The following is a 19,963-nucleotide window of genomic DNA, read 5'->3' on the forward strand; positions in this document are numbered from 1 at the left end:
GGCTGCAACACGTTCCAAAAAAGGTGGGACAGTTGGCAAAAAAGACTGAGAAAGTTGAGGAATGCTCATCAAACACCTGTTTGATGTACTGCTGAAGCTGTACATCAAGCAATTCCAGCTACAAAGCATCAACAATTAGTGTCCTCATTTCCCAAACGTTTAAATATCATATCACATTGTTCTCCCCGTGCCTGCGTGGGTTTTCTCCGGGCACTCCGGTTTCCTCCCACATCCCAAAAACATGCATGAATTGGAGACTCTAAATTGCCCGTAGGCATGACTGTGAGTGCGAATGGTTGTTTGTTTGTATGTGCCCTGCGATTGGCTGGCAACCAGTTCAGGGTGTACCCCGCCTCCTGCCCGATGATAGCTGGAATAGGCTCCGGCACGCCTGCGACCCTAGTGAGGAGAAGCGGCTCAGAAAATGGATGGATGGATGGACGTCCCAACTTCATTGGAATTGGAGTTGTATATTTAAGCGACTTAATTGCATGTCCACTTGCATTTATGTAACACCAAATCACAGTCAAAACAATCTCAATAAACTTCATATGCAGCAGGATTGAGAGCACCCAGCAGTTCCCTTGCCCAAGACAAACACTTTGGCCACAGGGGTATGCGGAAAACCTCAGTTGGCGTTTGATTTGTTTAAAATACATTTTTGTCTTTATCACTGTAAATTAGGGTTGGGCATCGAGAACCGATTGGAACCGGGACTAATGTTCCGGTTCTCCCGGAATCATTCAAATTTAAAAATTTCGGTTCCCAGTTTCGATGTCTGGTCTGCCAACCCCGAAGAAGAAGTGGTGAAAACCAACAAAGAAGCGGCAAAAACCAATGAAGAAGAACGCGCACGAAGACATACTCATGCCCAACGGCGGCAACGGCGAACAAGAGTGTGTCTTAACTTTGTTAAAATGAATGACCACTCGCCTCAGTGCAACACTCGGAGTAAGATTAGATTGTGCAGAGGAGGCTGTGGAGCATCTGACGCGCTCCGAGCCTCAACCTACACTGCGCAGAGCTTCAGTGAAGTCAACTCTCAGTCAGTTGGGTGAGTGAAACAATAAAATAGTTCTATGCTAACCAGAGGTAGGTAGTAACGCGCTACATTTACACCGTTACATTTACTCAAGTAACATTTTCCATAAACTGTACTTGTCAGAGTATTTTCAATGCACTGTACTTTTTACTTTTACTGGAGTATTTATTTATGTGAAGAAGGATCGATACTTTTTCCCCGTTACAATGATCAACATTCCCGTTCACTATTTTTATCTATCCATTCTTGCGTGTACTCGTCTATTTTTAGACTTCATCTTCGACTTTCGCCTAGGGTGCCCGTTGCGCCAATCAGACGACACTAGGCAGTCACATGACCGTGCGCATAGCCTTCACGAGCCAATCAAAATGACAAATTTTAGGGGAAAAGAAAAACAGCCGCACAAGGGTTTTTACTTTCCAGACTCTAAAAAACAACAGCTTTGTCATGCAGTTCTTAAATTGTGACTACCAAAACTTGGATATTTCAGCCCACTAACTTGAGAAAACACCTTGCGGTAAGTTGCAGATGTTTTTATTGTTGTTTTGGCAGTGACATGGCAAAATTAGCCTTATCATATGGTGTCGCACACACAATCACTGGTCTGGTCAGCAAACAGCTTCTCCATGAAGTCATTTAAGTGAATAAACCAAACATTTTTTCTGTTGGGCCTAATCCATGTGTTATTGTTTTTTGGGCAGTTTAAAATTGAAATGGTGGCAGATGTTATTTTTTTTATTTTATTTGATGTTCATGCTCTGATTTAAAAAAAAAAAAAAAAAGAGAAGTTACTCCCAAGTTATTTTACTTGTAGTTTTTTCATTGAGTACTTTCCTACTCTTACTCAAGTAAATTTTTGGATGACTACTTTTTACTTTTACTTGAGTCATATTATTCTAAACTAACAGTACTCCTACTTGAGTTCAATATTTGGCTACTCTACCCACCTCTGATGCTAACATTAAGGCAGCTAACAAGGTGAATGGTTGGTTGCACTTTTGCACTGATGGTTTTCAAACCAAGTGCTGATGACAGAAAAAAAAGCTTAATATTGAGCCAAAACTTCACCGTAGCAACTTTTCATCACAATGAATTGGGACAAAATTCACATAAAAGTTCTCACAGTATCACAAACACTAACCTTGTGCCTCATCGGTGGGTAAGGCAAGGAATCAACGTTTTATAGCATTTGATTCCATCCATTATCAAAAAATTAAATTAAAAAAAATCACCTGTGCCGTGTGAAGTTAATTTTAGTGCCAAAATGCCGAGTTCCGGTGCGTACCCTTCAAAATAAAAGGCTACAGTCTTAAAAGAGGAAGTCAAGTTAAAACTTGCACATATAAACCATTTGATGTGATAAAACAGTCCCAAATGACAATTTAACAATGCTATATTTAACTTTTAGCTGAAACATTAATTAATAGATATTAAGTCAATTGGGTTAGTTCCACACACATTGCCTTTTAGTTCATAGGTTTGATATTGATACTGGTTATAAAGAAACTGGTTGTTTATTTTAGTCTATGCTGCGGCCTGCAGAAGAAAATGGATGTTCATAATTTGGACACCCTTTATTTAAACCCTGCAAACCGTTTTGACTCAGCTCCCTAAAAGAATCGGAATCGAGAATCGATTGGAACCGAAATCGAAATAAGGAACCAGAATTGGGACCAGAATTGCTCAAATTCAAACAATGCCCAACCCTACTGTCAGTAGGCTATACGTTTATTGGTGGCGATTTTTAAAATTGATTTTATCCTTTCCCAAGCTACCTTTCCTGAACCTTCCTCAGATATGATCAGCCGAGCGTTGGGCCCAGAATTTGGTGGTAGTATCGGAATCATGTTCTTCTTGGCTAATGTGTGTGCTTGTGCTCTTTATGTGCTGGGTTTAGTTGAAGCTGTTATTGCCACCTTTGGCGTGCCACAGGGTAAGTTTCACCTTAACTGGTCGAATACAGTCAGGTTGAAAAATACCAGGTTTCCTTATATTGGTTTCTAAATGTTCTTTGTATTTATGATACTGAGACTTCTAATGGATAACATGACACATGACATGAGTTGTCATTTTAGAATTTATTTGTGAAATGAAGCATTTGTATGATAATTTTTTATATACTATGTGCATTAATAATCACTGTGTCATGTAACCCCCTTCATTTTGTAAAACATGGTTTCTGATCCTCCCTTAGATGGGGCACTAGCCACATCTTCTTACCAGGTTCTGCAATCAGGCTATTGGTGGTCTATGCTCTACGCCACAGTCATCGCCCTTCTTTGTATGCTTGTGTGCATGGTCGGTGCTCACATCTATGCCAAGGCCACTTTCCTCACCTTCTTAGTGGTCATGTTTGTCCTCGGCACAATCTTCATCAGCTTCTTTGCTGTACATCCTCACACCATCGTTCTGCCCAGTTCTGCCGACTCAATCCCTACTGTAAATGGAACGGGTCCCACCACAGCAAACTTTACCGGCTTCAAGTTGGACACCCTTCTAGGGAACCTGTGGGGTAAGGCTGATTAAAAAAAGTACGTTTTACCGCTGTCACATATTATGTTGTCAAATCAATCGTTTGAGAAAAATGTATTTCCAAGTGCAAAAACCGTGAAGCAATTGTTTAATGGTTAGTTATTTGGAAGGGTTATGAAAATATAATTTATGTCAAATCTGAAAAGCTTCACATTTTATTGGCGATTTGTATGCATGCTCAGAAGTATCGATGACTCAGATAGATTTCATCCAGACTGGGCATTTTGCAGCAGTTTTAAGGGGACATATTTTGCCAAACCAACTTTTTCTAGTATTTGGGATGTGTTATTTTCTCTATGGTGCCTCAGTAAACACGTGAAAGATTAATTAAAATCGTCCAAGCATTACTGAGCTCCAGACGTTTTTCTACTGAAAGGCTTGAAATCAGGTCATTTGAATTTCTCGTGTTTATCTGCGTCACGAGCAGAGCTCTCCGCTTTCCCTTTCCACTCTTGAGCCAGTGCTGTCAATATAACAAATGTGTGGTCTCACAAGTGGGTCTTTTACACGGAGGCAACCAATCAGAGGAAAGGGGGGCGGTCTTAGCCAAATATGGACAAAGCAGATACAAAACTGGGTCAAACAGAAGTAGGTGTCAGAGTGGCCTTTTCTGGACACTCATATGACAAAACCAAGGTTTTTTTTAAATTAAATTGACACTTATACTAATTCCATGTTAGAGAGTCACTCTATGGAAGTCTAAATAGCCTTAATACGGGACCTTTAAATTGACATGGAAAATCCCATTTTAAACTTTTAGTTCCTTGTAACAAATCTGGTTTGAACTTAATTTTATGTACATACATGTTCAAAAGCTGTGACTGCTCTTTATTAATCGCCAGCCAATCGCAGGCCACATAGAAACAAACAACCATTCGCACTCACAGTCATGCCTACGGGCAATTTAGAGTCTCCCATTCATGCATGTTTTTGGGATGTGGGAGGAAACCAGAGTGCCCGGAGAAAACCCAAACAGGCACGGGGAGAACATGCAAACTCCACACAGGCGGGGCCGGGGATTGAACCCGGGTCCTCAGAACTGTGAGGCTGACGCTCTAACCAGTCAGCCACCGTGCCGCAAAAGTACAACCTGTATTGTGAAAATATGTCAACAGATATCATTGACCTTGCTGATTGAAGATGAATGTTTTAAGAACAACTTCAACAACTTACTACCTGTTCTTATCTCTTCACACAGCTGACTACACTGTGGACTACACAACAGGAAATTTGATGACCTTTGCCACTGTTTTTGCTGTGATGTTTAATGGTTGCACTGGCATCATGGCGGGGTCCAACATGTCAGGTATTTGAACTGCATGTGCACGGGTTTGTGTAAATGGACAGCCTGTATACAGACTGACCTAATGAATGTACTTGACCCATCTCCAAGGTGACCTCAAGAATCCAAGCTACTCCATTCCACGTGGTACTATCACCGCCGTCATCTTCACATTCATCATCTACAACCTGATCAGCCTCCTTGTGGCGTGCTCCTGTGACCGGTCAGTCACGCTCAACAGATTCACTCAAACACCACTCTTAACAAGTTAGTCAAACCCAAGGTTTGACAGATGCAAGATAAACGTGTTATGTATTAAATTTCTTACAGTACATCCAAAGGGATAAAAACCGTACAACAATTTGACTGCTGAAGTAAAAGTGCTGGGTTTGCTTTCATCAGAAAAAAAAAAATTACTTATTAGTTGTCACATGATGTTTTGAAAATTAATTTTATGTTACACCAAAACTGGTGTACTTGTATCCTTAACTTGAGTTTCCTGTTTCTGCCAAAGTCAATTTCTGTGGTTAACATCAAAATCTTACATTTTCCACTGTTTTATATATAACATAGGTCAAAGTAAGTCTATGACCTGGTTTAAGTTTGAGATCTACTGTATGCTGTTGTCGATTGAATGCAGCCTTTGAATATCAAACCACTTGCTAGATGGGTGGATTTGAAATTGCCGACGTTGTGACATAGTTTCGCTCACTCAGTGGTTGCTCACGAAAACTGGCTGACCAACAACGCATCTTATGCAAAGATTAAACTTTGCGTCACCTGAACAAAACTCAGAGGCGTTGAGGAATAAATAGCTTTATTGTGGGAGAAATTCCTAAACATTTCAGAACCAGAGTTGTGATCTGTTCAGGCCCATTTTGTGGCGGATGACTTCGTAAACATAGCCTTTGACACACTGCTGGAAGTGCATTTCTGGGTTTTGAGCGAGCGATCAGCCAGGCAGCCGCTGCCAAGCCACACAAATACAGTACATAAAACCATACATGTGTTGTGGTTTACAACAATACTGAATTATATCTATAATTCGTAATGTAACTGAGGGTTAAATAGCGACGCTTGCGGTCATCGTGGCCAAAATGTGCACGGGCGATGAATGCCGCGAGCAGGTTACATTGAATTGATTGATTGGGTGCGCAGGACCATGCTCTCAAAATATCCTCCTCTCTTTTATTTCACCCACATCCCCTCCTCTGTGGGGTTGTGAGGCGCCGCTCACGTTCCTTATTAGTGGGTGAACAATCCAATTCTTGGTGAAGTGAATTCTTCTCCACAATGATAATAAGAACTCATATCGAAGAATCCCTTGCTATCCCTTGGCTGGCGAGATTTCGCCAACGGCCAATCAGAGCGAAGCTTATTTACATGTTGAATATTAATGAGATATCCATCTATTTCAACTGCAGGTCAAAAAGACCAAGTACAATAGCTTGAAAAACCATTCTCGACCCGAATTATCTTGCAAACCTGATAAAAGGATAATTTCAGAAAAAGTGACAATACAACAAATAAAAATTTGTGAAAAGTCATTTTGTGAGACTATGGTAAAGTAAATCAGGACCGAAACTTAAAGTTTGTATTCCACAACCATAAAAATAGTGAATAATCATTTTGTTTTGTGAAAAAAGAGACTCGCTCCTTAAATCAGTCAAAATTGGATTTGAATTGAAACCAGTTGCTTTGCATTGAAAACAGTGTTGTGTAAATTCCCCTATTACCTTTTGTTTAGGTTTTTTTTCCGTTATGCTGTCTTTATACACCCTTTTTCTCCCTTCTATTTTTCTCTCTCTACATGTCTATTGCCGAGTGCCAGAGTTTGATATTGATTAGCTCCAGAGCAAGTGTTCCTGAGGTGCTAAATTGACATGACAAGGCTATTAAACAGCGTTGGAGATCAATGCAGCCATCATTCACTCTGCCACAGCATCTTACCAGTTTCTGCCCACGTGCTACACACACTCACTGAATCTAATCTTTCTTATCGGACCTTCTGGACCTCTCACAGGTTACTTATTTACATTTTTATTTTGTTAATCTATACAACCCAGAGCAGTTCAGTTCTTGTGAAAGCTATCCTTTATATTATTTTCTATGTAGGGATGAAGTGGAAATATTTTTCAACAGGGCCCACTGTAGCTCTTGGCTATATTCACATGATGCCACAGCAGGCACTCTAGCACATGACGTCAGTGCGTGTGCAAGGACTTGTTGGTATTTGGGTGTGTCTCTGTCAACGCATATGTTGTACAAATGTATTTCAAGACATATCAGACACCTTTGGGGCAATGATTAGATAGTGTCACAACACTTCCTACTTGAAGTGTCAGTTCACTGTTACATGTTCCTGAACTATGCAATCCTCGAGCCCTTTTTGGATCTAAATGCTAAACTTCCCCGATAATTTAGTAATAATAGTATAGTAGTATAATATAAATTATAGTGTCTTGCAATTAGTCAATGAATACAATAATAGGGTAAACTAAAAAACAAAAAAACAAAAAAGTGAATACGTGAATATGCTGCTTTAAAACATCCTTTGACCAGCGGAAAGGAACATTCAATTCGGTACACATTTAAAATCACTTTAAAAATCAACATAATTTTTATAGTACATTGTATTGTCTTAGAGTAAGTGTGAATAATCAAAGATTAAATTGAGCTATTTTAAACTGGACCCGATAGTAAACATTCAGAAGGCAGTCAACATTCCACACTTTTAGGGACTATTTTAATGTTGAGACACGTGCTATTGCTAATAACCTTTTAATTCACAACAAGTTTACAGGGTCTCTTAAAGCCCACTGTGCTTACAGTAAATTGCTTACGGAACATAATGTACAACCCCAATTCCAATGAAGTTGGGGCGTTGTGTTAAACATAAATAAAAACAGAATACAATGATTTGCAAATCATGTTCAACCTATATTTAAGTGAATACACTACAAAGACAAGATATTTCATGTTCAAACTAATAAACTTCATTGTTTTTAGCAAATAATCATTAACTTAGAATTTTATGGCTGCAACACGTTCCAAAAAAGCTGGAACAGGGTTATGTTTACCACTGTGATACATCACATTCAATAAACGTTTGGGAACTGAGTACACTAATTGTCGAAGCTTTGTAGCTAGAATTCATTCCCATTCTTGCTTGATGTACAGCTTCAGCTGTTCAACAGTCTGGGGTCTCCGTTGTCGTATTTTACGCTTCATAATGCCCCACACATTTTCATTGGGAGACAGGTCTGGACTGCAGGCAGGCCAGTCTAGTACCCGCACTCTTTTACTACAAAGCCACGCTGTTGTAACACGTGCAGAATGTGGTTTGGGATTGTCTTGCTGAAATAAGCAGGGGCGTCCATGAAAAAGACGTTGCTTGGATGGCAGCATATGTTTCTCCAAAACATGTATGTACCTTTCAGCATTAATGGTGCCTTCACAGATGTGAAAGTTACCCATTCCATTGGCATTAACACAGCCCCATACCATCAAAGACGCTGGCGTATGAACTTTGTGTCCATAACAGTACGACTGGTTCTTTTCCTCTTTGGCCCGGAGGACACGACGTCAACAATTTCCCAAAACAATTTGAAATGTGGACTCGTCGGACCACAGAACACTTTTCCAGTCCAACTTCGGTGAGCTCAGGCCCAGAGAAGCCGGCGGCGTTTCTGGGTGTTGTTGTTAAATGGCTTTTGCTTTGCATAGTAGAGTTTCAAGTTGCACTTATGGATGTAGCGCCGAACTGTATTTACTGACATTGGTTTTCTGAAGTGTTCCTGTGCCCATGTGGTGATATCCTTTACACATTGATGTCAGTTTTTGATGCAGTGCCGCCTGAGGGATCGAAGGTCACGGGCATTCAATGTTGGTTTTCGGCCTTGCCGCTCACATGCAGTGATTTCTCCAGATTCTCTGAACCTTTTGATGTTAGTATGGACCGTAGATGATGAAATCCCTAAATTCCTTGCAATTGTACGTTGAGGAACATTGTCCTTAAACTGTTCGACTATTTTCTCACGCACTTGTTCACAAAGAGGTAAACCTCGCCCCATCTTTGCTTATGAATGACTGAGCAATTCAGGGAAGCTCCTTTTATACCCAATCATGGCACCCACCTGTTCCCCATTAGCCTGTTCACCTGTGGGATGTTCCAAACAGGTGTTTGATGAGCATTCCTCAACTTTCTCAGTCTTTTTTACCACCTGTTCCAGCTTTTTTGGAACGTGTTAAAGCCATAAAATTCTAAGTTAATGATTATTTGCTAAAAACAATAAAGTTTATCAATTTGAACATTAAATAGCTTGTCTTTGTAGTGTATTCAATTAAATATAGGTTGAACATGATTTGCAAATCATTGTATTCTGTTTTTATGTATGTTTAACATAACGTCCCAATTTCATTGGAATTGGGGTTGTACATTGCTTTACAAATGTATTAGTCCACCTGTAATAAAAATGAGAAAAGATCCGTCACTTCAATATCACCCATCCATTTTCCGAGCCGCTTCTCCTCACTAGGGTCGGGGGCGTGCTGGAGCCAATCACAGGGCACATACAAACAAACAACCATTCGCACTCACATTCACACCTAGGGGCAATTTAGAGATGTCAATTAACCATGCATGTTTTTGGGATGTGGGAGGAAACTGGAGTACCCGGAGAAAACCCACGCAGGCACGGGGATAACATGCAAACTGAATTGCATGGGATTGAACTGTGAGGCAGATGCTCTAACCAGTCGGTCACCGTGCCGCCAACTTTTTTTTCTCTTTTATTATTTTGAACAGGAAAGACGAATTTGTGAATAGCTTTTTATACCCAAATTTTAATTGGTTTACTGGGTTTTTCTGAAAAGTCAGAAATTAATTAAGCGTAACCACTAAAGCTTGTAAATAACTCGAATTTGACAATTTGATCAAGAAATAATCATGGACCATCCAATTATTTTATTTTTGGGGGAAAACAGGAAATGTTTAAATTATTTGAGAGTGATAATCATATTTTAGCATTAACAACATTATCCCATTAAGGAGCTTCTCCACGATGGTGTTAGCCAAGACAGAAAAATTATTTTGGTAATTTCCAATGCTGTTAATTTAGGGCAACTGTGGTTTAAACCTTATATTGGATGGTGGTGTGATGAATTTGTCAAGCACTATAATAGCGTTTGTTTCAAATCTTATTCTTTACCAGTGATTACCACTTAAACTTGATTCATATTAGCTACTTGAGTGCTAATGACTATGACTAGAGACCCAGCACGGCTCCTGGGGACGACAGCTACGGTTTGCTTTATTTATTTTTCCTTAATCAAACTGACTTTGGCTTCCACCACTGCCAATTGCTTGGTAGACCTTACTCTGCAAATCATCTTGAACAGTTTACCACACAGCTTTTTCCGGCATCAACTGTACAGGAAGAAAGATGAGGCAATCTGTCCAGCAGACTACAAATTTACAGGTAAAAAAAATAAAACACATTTTTCTTTCGAAACCACCACTATCCAAAAGCATAAGGAAATTCCCTTTAGTCATAGTGCTTCTGTGAAATTCGTATGCATTTTAGCAGAACTGGCGAACTGGCAATCTGGCCTCACTGTTCACTTGTAATTTCTACTATGATCATTACAGTATATCAGAGATGGGCAACTTAGGGTGGACTATTTTTAAGGGAATATTTGGAATGGAAGCAGGAGGGAACATGGATTTGATTACATTTTTGGAAAAATACAATTCTTTTTTGAAAATGTAATTTTTTTTGGGGGGGGGATTTTAAATATTTGGTTGTAGAAATGTGGCCAGCGCCCTCACTTGGAGTGGCCCCTAGATTAGGTTTTAAAAAATTTATACACATTTCCTCTAATGTAACAGAGCAGTTTTAAGTTGTAATAATACCATTCCCCACTAGATAGCAGACATTGCACTGCAGAGAGTGTTTCCACCAGAGTCGATGAGATGAGGGGCGGCGTTAGGCCGTGATGAAAATCAGCAGGAAGAGAGATGCCGTGGCGAAAGGATGGGGTAAGAGAAAACTCGACTAAGAAAATCGCTCTCCGATGTGGCCCCCTGGTTGCACTGACAAAAAACTGTGGTCCCTGCCATCATTTAAGTTGCCCATCCCCGCAGTATATATAAAGTCCTCTCACACACCAAAAAAACCCAATACTACTCTTCCATCATAGGTAACGGCAAAGCAAAGCAAGGAGCCTTTTCTCCATTAAATGTGTACTTCTCCCCATTTCACTCATGTATTAGTATTAACACAATTTTGCCATAAAATGATAAAATGTTGCATGCATGTACTTTTGTCTCTCGTTCCTGGCAATCGAATTTTTCAGGTAATTGTGTGCTAAACATTATTACTTTAATGAACCTTGTCCGATTATTAAGTTAGCACCCATTATTTCTGTCATGTTGTAATGTTGGTTTGACCTGACTGATTAGAATACATGATCTGACTAGAGCAGTGATTTCCAACCTTATGGAGCCAAGGAACATATTTTACAATTGAAAAATCTCACGGCACACCAAGAAACAAAAATGTCACAAAAAGTGGATACATTAATTACTGTATGTACTTCCTGCCATCTAATAGAAAACCATTTATTTGTTGTATCTGTCACTATGCCTCACTGGCATAAATAGATGTACAAAGATACATTATTTATTGTATTTTTTTTGAGCAATTAAGTACACAAGTATATACAGTAAATGAACAGGTCATTTAAATAGACACATTGCTCCATCTTGTGATCGGTTATCGTTTTTTTAAACTCACTGATCAGTGATCGGCCCCAAAAATCCTGATCGTGTACAGCTTAATAATTATTATTAATACTACCACTATTATTATTATTAGTAGGTTTAGTATTAAAAATTACCCCAGGAGCACTGCAACCACTCATCCAGGAGGTCAAAAAGAAACCCTTGACAACATCTAAAGAACAGCAGGGCCTCCCTTGCCTCAGTGATGGTCAGTGTTCATGACTCAACAATAAGAAAGAAAAGAGAATGGGGGAAAAAATTGAATCTTTGGCACAGTTCCAAGGTGAAAACCACTGCTGACCAAAAAGAACATAAAGGCTTGTCTTACTTTTGAGACAATATTCTATTGACTGATGAGATGAAGGTAGCTTTGAATAGTTTTTTCCCCCTTTAATAAATTGAATCACCATAAAAAAAAAAAAAACGCATTATATGTTTTTTTGGGTTATCTTTGTCTGATATTTCTATTTGTTTGATGATCTTAAGCAAAGTGGGGAAACTACGCAACAAAATGAGAATTTGATGCAGGGACAAATACTTTTTCACTGCACTGTGAGTGGATTCACCAGATAACAAAAAGTACTGTATTTACCAATGCAAGTCTTTATTGGCATCACCACCATCTTCCAACACTCCGGCTTGCGGTCCCTTCGGAAAAACTTGGAGGAACATCGACGCAACATCTCTGGTAGTGTTTCTTCTTCTTCATTTTTGTTAGATCCTGTTTGGTCATGCGAGATTTCTATCTTGGAGGACTGGATTCTAGCTCAGTAGTGGAACATAATCTGTGTGTGGTATTCTGTGTGGAGATTATTGGAGCACACCACACACAGCGCAACCAAAAGAATTAAATGCCCGTTTTTTTTTAACGCAAGGAAAAACTCCTGCAAATGTATTGTCGTGAAATGTTAAATACAGTAGAACAGTTCTTAACAAATGTACAGTACTATACCGGATTCAAAAAAAAATTTAAGCCACTAGAACATTGTGCACAGTTTGAACATTTAATTTACTGATTCGTTTGCATACCACTACCATGAGCATACCACTACCACTACCATGAGCGTGCGTACCACACTTTGAGAATGCACTATGGCATCCAAATAACAAATATACTATCCACCAAAAACATCTGATTCAAATCATGTTTCTAGTAATTGAATTGAAATGCAATTGGCTTAGGCATGTATAAAAACCACATCATCATGCCAGAGTGTATTGCTCTGAGATTACTCAGAAATATTTGCATATTGAATCAGTACAGCAAGTGCCCAATAGTGTTAGATAATCCGGAGGCAAATCTTAAATCATCTTCCTTTCATTTTATGCAACCAGTAGTCTGGTTTCCTCCCACATCCCAAAAACATGCATGGTAGGTTAATTGAAGACTCTAAATTGCCCGTAGGTGTGAATGGGAGTGCGAATGGTTGTTTGTTTATACTGTATGTGCCCTGCGATTGGCTGGCGACCAGTTCAGGGTGACACTGCCTCTCGCCCAAAGGTAGCTGGATAAGCTTCAGCACGCCCGTGACCCTAGTGAGGATAGGCGGTAGGGAAAATGGAATGGAAATGATGCTTTTAAGTACTTATTCAGGTAATTCGCCCATTAAGTTTCATCAGATATCATGGCCTCGGTCATCAGTGAATAGAATGAATCATCATTCTATTTTTTTCTCACCAAGGATAGAAAAAAAATAAGACCAACCTTTTAGATCAAAATATTATAACAAATTATGTTTCATAATTTTATTACTAACATTATTCACAATGGACAAGTCTAAAACTTCAACTTCAGAATGCCATTAAAAACATGTTCTGTTGTTTATGCTTTAAACAATATAATTGAATAGAATACAATAAATAAAGGTCTACGGTATGACGTTTGAGCACCAATGTCTTTCAGGTGGGTGGCACAACGGCCGACTGGTTCGTACATCTGGCACACAGTTTTGAGGTCCCAGGTTCAAATCCGACCTCACCTATGTGGTGTTTGCATGTTCTCGCCGTGCCTGCGTGGGCTTTCTCCGGGTCCTTTGGTTTCCTCCCACATTCTAGAAACATGCATGGTAGGTTAATTAAAAACTCTAAATTGCCCATAGGTGTGAATGGTTGTTTGTATGTGCCCTGCGATTGGCTGGCAACCAGTTCAGGGTGTACCCCGCCTCTCGCCCAGAGTTAGCTGGGAGAGGATTCAGCACGCCCGCGACCCTAGTGAGGGCAAGTGGTACGGGAAATGGATGGATGGATGTTTTTCAGGAGGCAGCCTTCACTGCAATCGTACAAATCGTCCAAATGGTGGCAGTCATGCTTTCTAACAAATCTGCTCTGCTTCACTCAAGAGGAACCTTTAGTGACAAACCAGCCTTTGCACAAGTCTCAATCCCAAATTGTTGTTCTGCATCAAATCTTTCAATGAAGTCAATCGTGCATTTAAGAGAATGTCAGGGAGCTTTGATAATAACAATGGAAGTTGATTATTGTGCATAATAATGGTACACTTCTTAAAAAATAATAGTAGTAGTGACTATCACAGCATCCATGGTAGCAGCAGGGATGAATAATGTCAGCGCTCACTGTAAGCACTGGGGTTTGCGGCAACAGCCGATAAAGACTCAATCTTTTGCACCATGCTATTATCTGAACCACCCACTAATCTTTAAACTCCTTGGACATAAGTTCATGTTTTTTGGCTTCTAATTGTTGGGAAAAGTTGTGCAAGCTGGTGCAAGTATTGACATGTTTTCATGTATTATACATTTGTGTAGAATATTTAAACACATTTATTAAAGAAATAAACAGCAAAATTAATAACTTTTTACTTTTTATTTGGTCATGGGTCCTCTTGGTGGAATACACTGAAAAGGCATTTTATATCAACATGAAATATCTTATTTCAACAAAAGAAAATAATCTAGTTGAATAATCTTATCACACTAAAAGGCACAAGCCAAGAGTAACAAAATAAAATAACAGCATTGTGCTGATTGTGAAATATGAGCATGTCAACCCATGAACACAGCCTAGTTACATTAAGTCCAACAACTGGAAGCACACACTGCTAAAATGATGAATTGATGCTCTAGTTATGCCAGCCAAAGATGCGTCATATGAATCACTTTCCATCAGTTTAGGTGAAATATTAGTTATTTTCTTTGTCCATTACTCCAACAAGCATCATCTCTCTTTCTGTAGTACCGTATTTTCACGACCACAAGGCGCACCATATTAAAATGCGCAGTCTCAGTTACGGGGTCTATTTCTGTATTTAACACATACATAAGGCGCACCGTATTATTGGGGGCAGGCATGGTAAAACATACGCTAGCTTAAAACATACGGTAGCATGCATGCACGATAAAACAATGTTTTTAAAAAGGCAGCGGGAGCAAAACTGAGTTCGGTTGTACTTTATTGAAGTATTTAACAATGTACTCATGTTATTTTTTGATCAATCCTCATCCACAAATCCATCAAAGTCCTCATCTTCTGTATCCGAAATGAACAGCTGGGCAAGTTCTCCATCAAACACGCCAGGTTCCCTCTCGTCATTGCCAGAGTCAGTCTCGTTGCCATGCGGCTCCTCAGAAATTATGCCGGCTTTTATGAAAGCTCGAACAACAGTGCAAGCAGACACGTTGGCCCAAGTATCCACAATCCATTCACAAATTGTGGCGTAACCCCCCCAGCGCTGCCTCCTAGTCTTAGTAAAGCTGTGTTCGCCATCTGTCATCCATCGCTCCCACGCCGCTCTCAACTTCACTTTGAACGCCCTGTTTACACGGATGTCCAGCGGTTGGAGTTCCTTCGTCAAGCCTCCCAGAATGATGGTAAGCTCTGAGTTATTGCACTCAGTCGAATGGTGACTGTAGAGACGCTTCTCCCGGCTGTTCTTTGCTCATTAATCCATTGCTCGTGTTTGTCTTCCAACTCGGGCCACCTCGCCTTGTTTCCGCGGAAACTCAGCTTCGTCTTCTTGACTTGGCAAAGCTTGTTTTCCTGCTTCCTCCACTTGCGAACCATGGATTCGTTGATCTTGAATTATTTCGCGGCTGCTCGATTCCCATGTTCCTCCGCGTAACTAATAGCTTGCAGTTTAAACTGTGCTTCGTAAGCGTGTCTCTTCGTAGGTGCCATTTTCGGGGGTCCGTAGCCAAACCTATGTTGTTTTGCACAATACACTTACCGGTGCTATATACCTACTGGGGGCGTGCGTTTAGCGTCCTCCTTCACGCGCACCCTTCCCCCTTTAACGGCCGCATGCTGTCCTCAGTCACGTCCGCCTTTCCTCTATATAAGCAGCGTGTCGGCAGGAAATTCTCCCAGTCAGTCAAGCGGAGCGCTCATCACACAACAACATTTCTAGATTTTGCGCCGCCCCGTCCATTTTAGAGAAAATTTAAGACTTTTAAGTGCGCCTTATGGTCGTGAAAATACGGTAATAGGATTAGCATTGTCTATTTTGTACCACTACAGAACATGTAGTAGCAACTTTCATCTCTTTCAGTTTCTTTTCCAGCCTGTTTAGGCAGCAGGCCTGAATTGCGTCGGCCTTCTACTGGTTTGGTCAACATAACCTTGATGATACAGACATTTCAATGACCAATGAAATTGAACATTATCAACCATTTCTTTTCAATCATCCAAATGGTTTTATCATCCCCATCACTATGAATACTTCACTCTTATTAACACAATAAGAACACATCTAAATGAAGCTCATTCACAACCCCGTACAATTGGTTTCCAGGTCACTTAATAGAATGTCCTCAAATTTTGTCCTTTTTTTAGACAACCATACGTGATATGCCAGAATTGTGAAAGGGACAGTGATGGTGAAGATGAAGACTTAGCCAATATGAGATATGGAAAATCTATTAACCTCCTGTGACCAGCTAGCCAGCCATGACAGATTGCCCTGTCCCATTTTATGAAACTTAATTGTGTGTCTGTGTGCGTGTGTTTGACCAATCAAAGTAACAGTTGTTTCAAAATTTTCATTGTATTACATATTATTATTTTATATTTATTTTTATCTTCTAACATTATAAGCAAATGTTATGCTGTGAAAGTCTTTGGCTGACAAATTTCTTTCAAATCTTTTAATTTCTTTTTAAAATTTTGTCCTGTTGTTTCCCTCATGTTGTGCAAAGAGTGTATATAGCGAGTGCAAACAATATGCATAAGTATTTCCTTCCGCCCAATGTTGTGCATCAGTGACCTGTGGGCTAATCCACCCTGTGCTACAGAAGCTTTTGTATTAATAAATTACTTGATAGTTATATTAGGTTGAATCTGCTGGGCTTTCTTTTGTTGCGCTATCTCTGACATGCAGCGTGTGTGGATGTTTGTTCAGCCCGCACATACCTTGAAATGTCTCTCATCTGCTAAAAATACGAACAGACCCACATTTTTTTTTTTTTTTTTTACATTTCCACACTTTCTGTGGTCCTGGGAACATTTCATTGCATTAGTCACATTTCTTATAAGAGTTCAAGAAATCTCCCTTAAATCAAAAGAGGTAGAATTGTGTGACTTGTTGCAGAACTAAAAGCCATGATGAAGTATGCCAATGTGATTATTACAGTTTAATTGTGTTGTTAGTTGTCAGCGTACCGGTCCTCCACATTCAGTATTATTTCGTTATCAGTTGTGTAATGCTCTGGAGCTGGAGCATTTGCAATCCCTTATTGTCTTTGGTTGAGTAACATTGGTTTAATATTTCAGTAACTTTTCCATTTCATTCATTATTTTCAAAGATGTAACTTACCGTAAAACTCAGGATTGCTACAACCTGTTCAGTACCACATCACACTTGTTCTAAATATGAATTAGCATTCTGCATAGTAGATAACGGATGGAGTTTTGTTGTGTTGCATGCTAATATACCATCCAAGTAAAGAAATACTATGCATAAGTAATCACCGTAATGTATTCTGATTGTATTAGCTATATTGGATGCGTTTGAAAAAGAATGTTATTGATCATAATGTGGCATCTTGGCTCAGATATTAGAGGAGGGGTTGTGTCTTGTAAAGTTTGTGAGATATTGTGAATTGGGAAAATAAACTGACACCAAAATAGATACAGTAAACGTGCTTTGATAAATTTTTTGGGTCTGTTCTGGCAAAGTAGATTCTAGATAGGTTCAAATGTGTGTGTTATTTTCACTCTCTTTTCTTTTCTTTCTGAATTTCACAGCCACCAAAATGTAATCATTTTCCATAATTTCCCTGTTCTCCTCGCATTATCACCAAACTGCAACATTCTTGACTCCTCTTTATCTCGCCACTATTCTTCCTCATCCCATCTAAAAAATGTTCCCCCGTCCATTTACTCAGTCCTCCTCCTGCCTTTTGTTATTCACCCCTTTCTCCCCACTACAGAATTCTGCCAATTATGCCTTCTTTTCTTTTTTTCTCATTTTCATTTTGATAAAATGATGCCACCATGGCCCAAGCACTGGCCAAGTCTTCACTAACATGTCCTGTCTGAATTAAAAGCTTCGGGAGTCAGCGAATGAGACAGTGTGATTAAGTGCAGTGAACAGAAAGAAGAACAAGAAAGATTTGGGTGACAGTTTTAGATTGGCCTTTAAAAATGGTTTGCCACCTATTGGTCACGTGTTTTCCATGATAGGCACAATGCAGTTTATATGATTTATGTTCATAGTGATTGATGAGTACCTCATAATCCATCTATGGCAAGCACTAAATGTGAATTCTAATCTAACAATCTATCATATGGTTGGAAAAAGAATCCAGTCTTTTCATCCATCCATCCATTTTCTGAGCCGCTTCTCCTCACTAGGGTCGCGGGCATGCTGGAGCCTATCCCAGCTATCATCGGGCAGGAGGCGGGGTACACCCTGAACTGGTTGCCAGCCAATCGCAGGGCACATAGGAACAAACAACCATTCGCACTCACAGTCATGCCTACGGGCAATTTAGAGTCCCCAATTAATGCATGTTTTTGGGATGTGGGAGGAAACCGGAGTGCCCGGAGAAAACCCACGCAGGCACGGGGAGAACATGCAAACTCCACACAGGCGGGACCGGGGATTGAACCCCGCTCCTCAGAACTGTGAGGCTGACGCTCTAACCAGTCGGCCACCGTGCCGCCAGTCTTTTCATTTACAGACAAAAATTCATATTGTGGCATTTTTTCCTCAATGTATATCTATATTTGAAAGATTCTTCATTATATTAAGTGGCATAACATTTTGTTTCCTCGTTTTTTGATCGAGTAATTAACATATGAATACAAAGTAATTACTAGAGTATACCTGCCCATATACTCTAATTCCTTATATTAAGGGTGTCACAATATTCACGATATTGCGATTATCGTGAAATGAAAAGTCCCTCAATATCTTTGTGGTCTTGTCTCGGTATAAAATAATGAACCGATGTTTTTCATTTTTTTAAATTTTTTTATTTAGTTTTGGTCCGGCTATACGAAGCCACCCTGCTTAGCCAGGGTGCTGGATCGCTTCTTTTCCTCATTTGAGTGTAAACGCACCTGGTTGGATGCGTAACCCATTTGACTATGTGGGTACGTCACACGAAATGTACTGATTGGCTGACTGGCTCAGGTGACCATGTGGGTCCATCACAAGAAATACACTGATTGGCTGACTTCCCCGTGTGACCGAAAGGTCTCTTTGGAAAGGATGCAGTTTCCAGAAGCATTGCAACTTGCTACGCCTACTACGGCAGGTACAGCGTTGCGTCACTTCAAAATTGATTGGGCAAGAGGCACCTTGTTGTTTGCGCCTGTCTCTCTCCCAGCGAATGCAGCCCCACAGGCTGGGATTAGGCTGCCAACGGACCTCCGCTTTGCGCAACCCGCATCGCGCAGCCTGGATCCTGGCTTACGGCAGCCACCACCGGGTAGCCACATTAGTCCGCTCTCCTTGTGTTGCTGCTGCCTCATCGCAGAGATCTGGTGAAGCATTTTCTACAGTATCACTCTTTAGTGGTGTGCTAGTGAGTGTTTGTCTCAAATCGAAAGTCGTGGGTGAATTAACTTCTTACGGAGAATGATTCAAACTCCCATGACAACATATCCGTCCTCCAATCCATCCCATAAATCCCCCCCAAAATGAAATAATAAAAAAGGTCCACTCCATAGAAATACAACTAAGATCAATGCAAAAATAAATAATTTTACATACTTCACTCTCTTCAAATGAAATGTCCACATTTCAAATAAAAACATATTACAGACTGAGGCTGCTCAAAAAAAATAAAAAATTACAATATCACTAAGAGGAGGAAATTTGTTCCTGCATATGTGACTACTTGAATTTTTGGAATCAAGCAAA

General features: G+C 40.0%; 1 protein-coding gene across 1 annotated transcript in view; it reads left to right on the plus strand.

Moving 5' to 3' along the window:
* Nucleotides 1–19,963, plus strand: part of zgc:153039 (uncharacterized protein LOC767698 homolog) — an 85,801-nt gene that overhangs the window by 3,965 nt on the left and 61,873 nt on the right. The window contains exons 3-6 of the mRNA XM_061782680.1: nt 2,838–2,975; nt 3,237–3,554; nt 4,773–4,880; nt 4,968–5,079. Of these exons, the coding sequence (XP_061638664.1) occupies nt 2,838–2,975; nt 3,237–3,554; nt 4,773–4,880; nt 4,968–5,079 (676 nt within the window). The remainder of the gene's footprint in view (nt 1–2,837; nt 2,976–3,236; nt 3,555–4,772; nt 4,881–4,967; nt 5,080–19,963) is intronic.

The sequence above is a fragment of the Phyllopteryx taeniolatus genome, chromosome 8 (genome assembly GCF_024500385.1).
Source record: "Phyllopteryx taeniolatus isolate TA_2022b chromosome 8, UOR_Ptae_1.2, whole genome shotgun sequence".
Classification (NCBI taxonomy): Eukaryota; Metazoa; Chordata; class Actinopteri; order Syngnathiformes; family Syngnathidae; genus Phyllopteryx; species Phyllopteryx taeniolatus.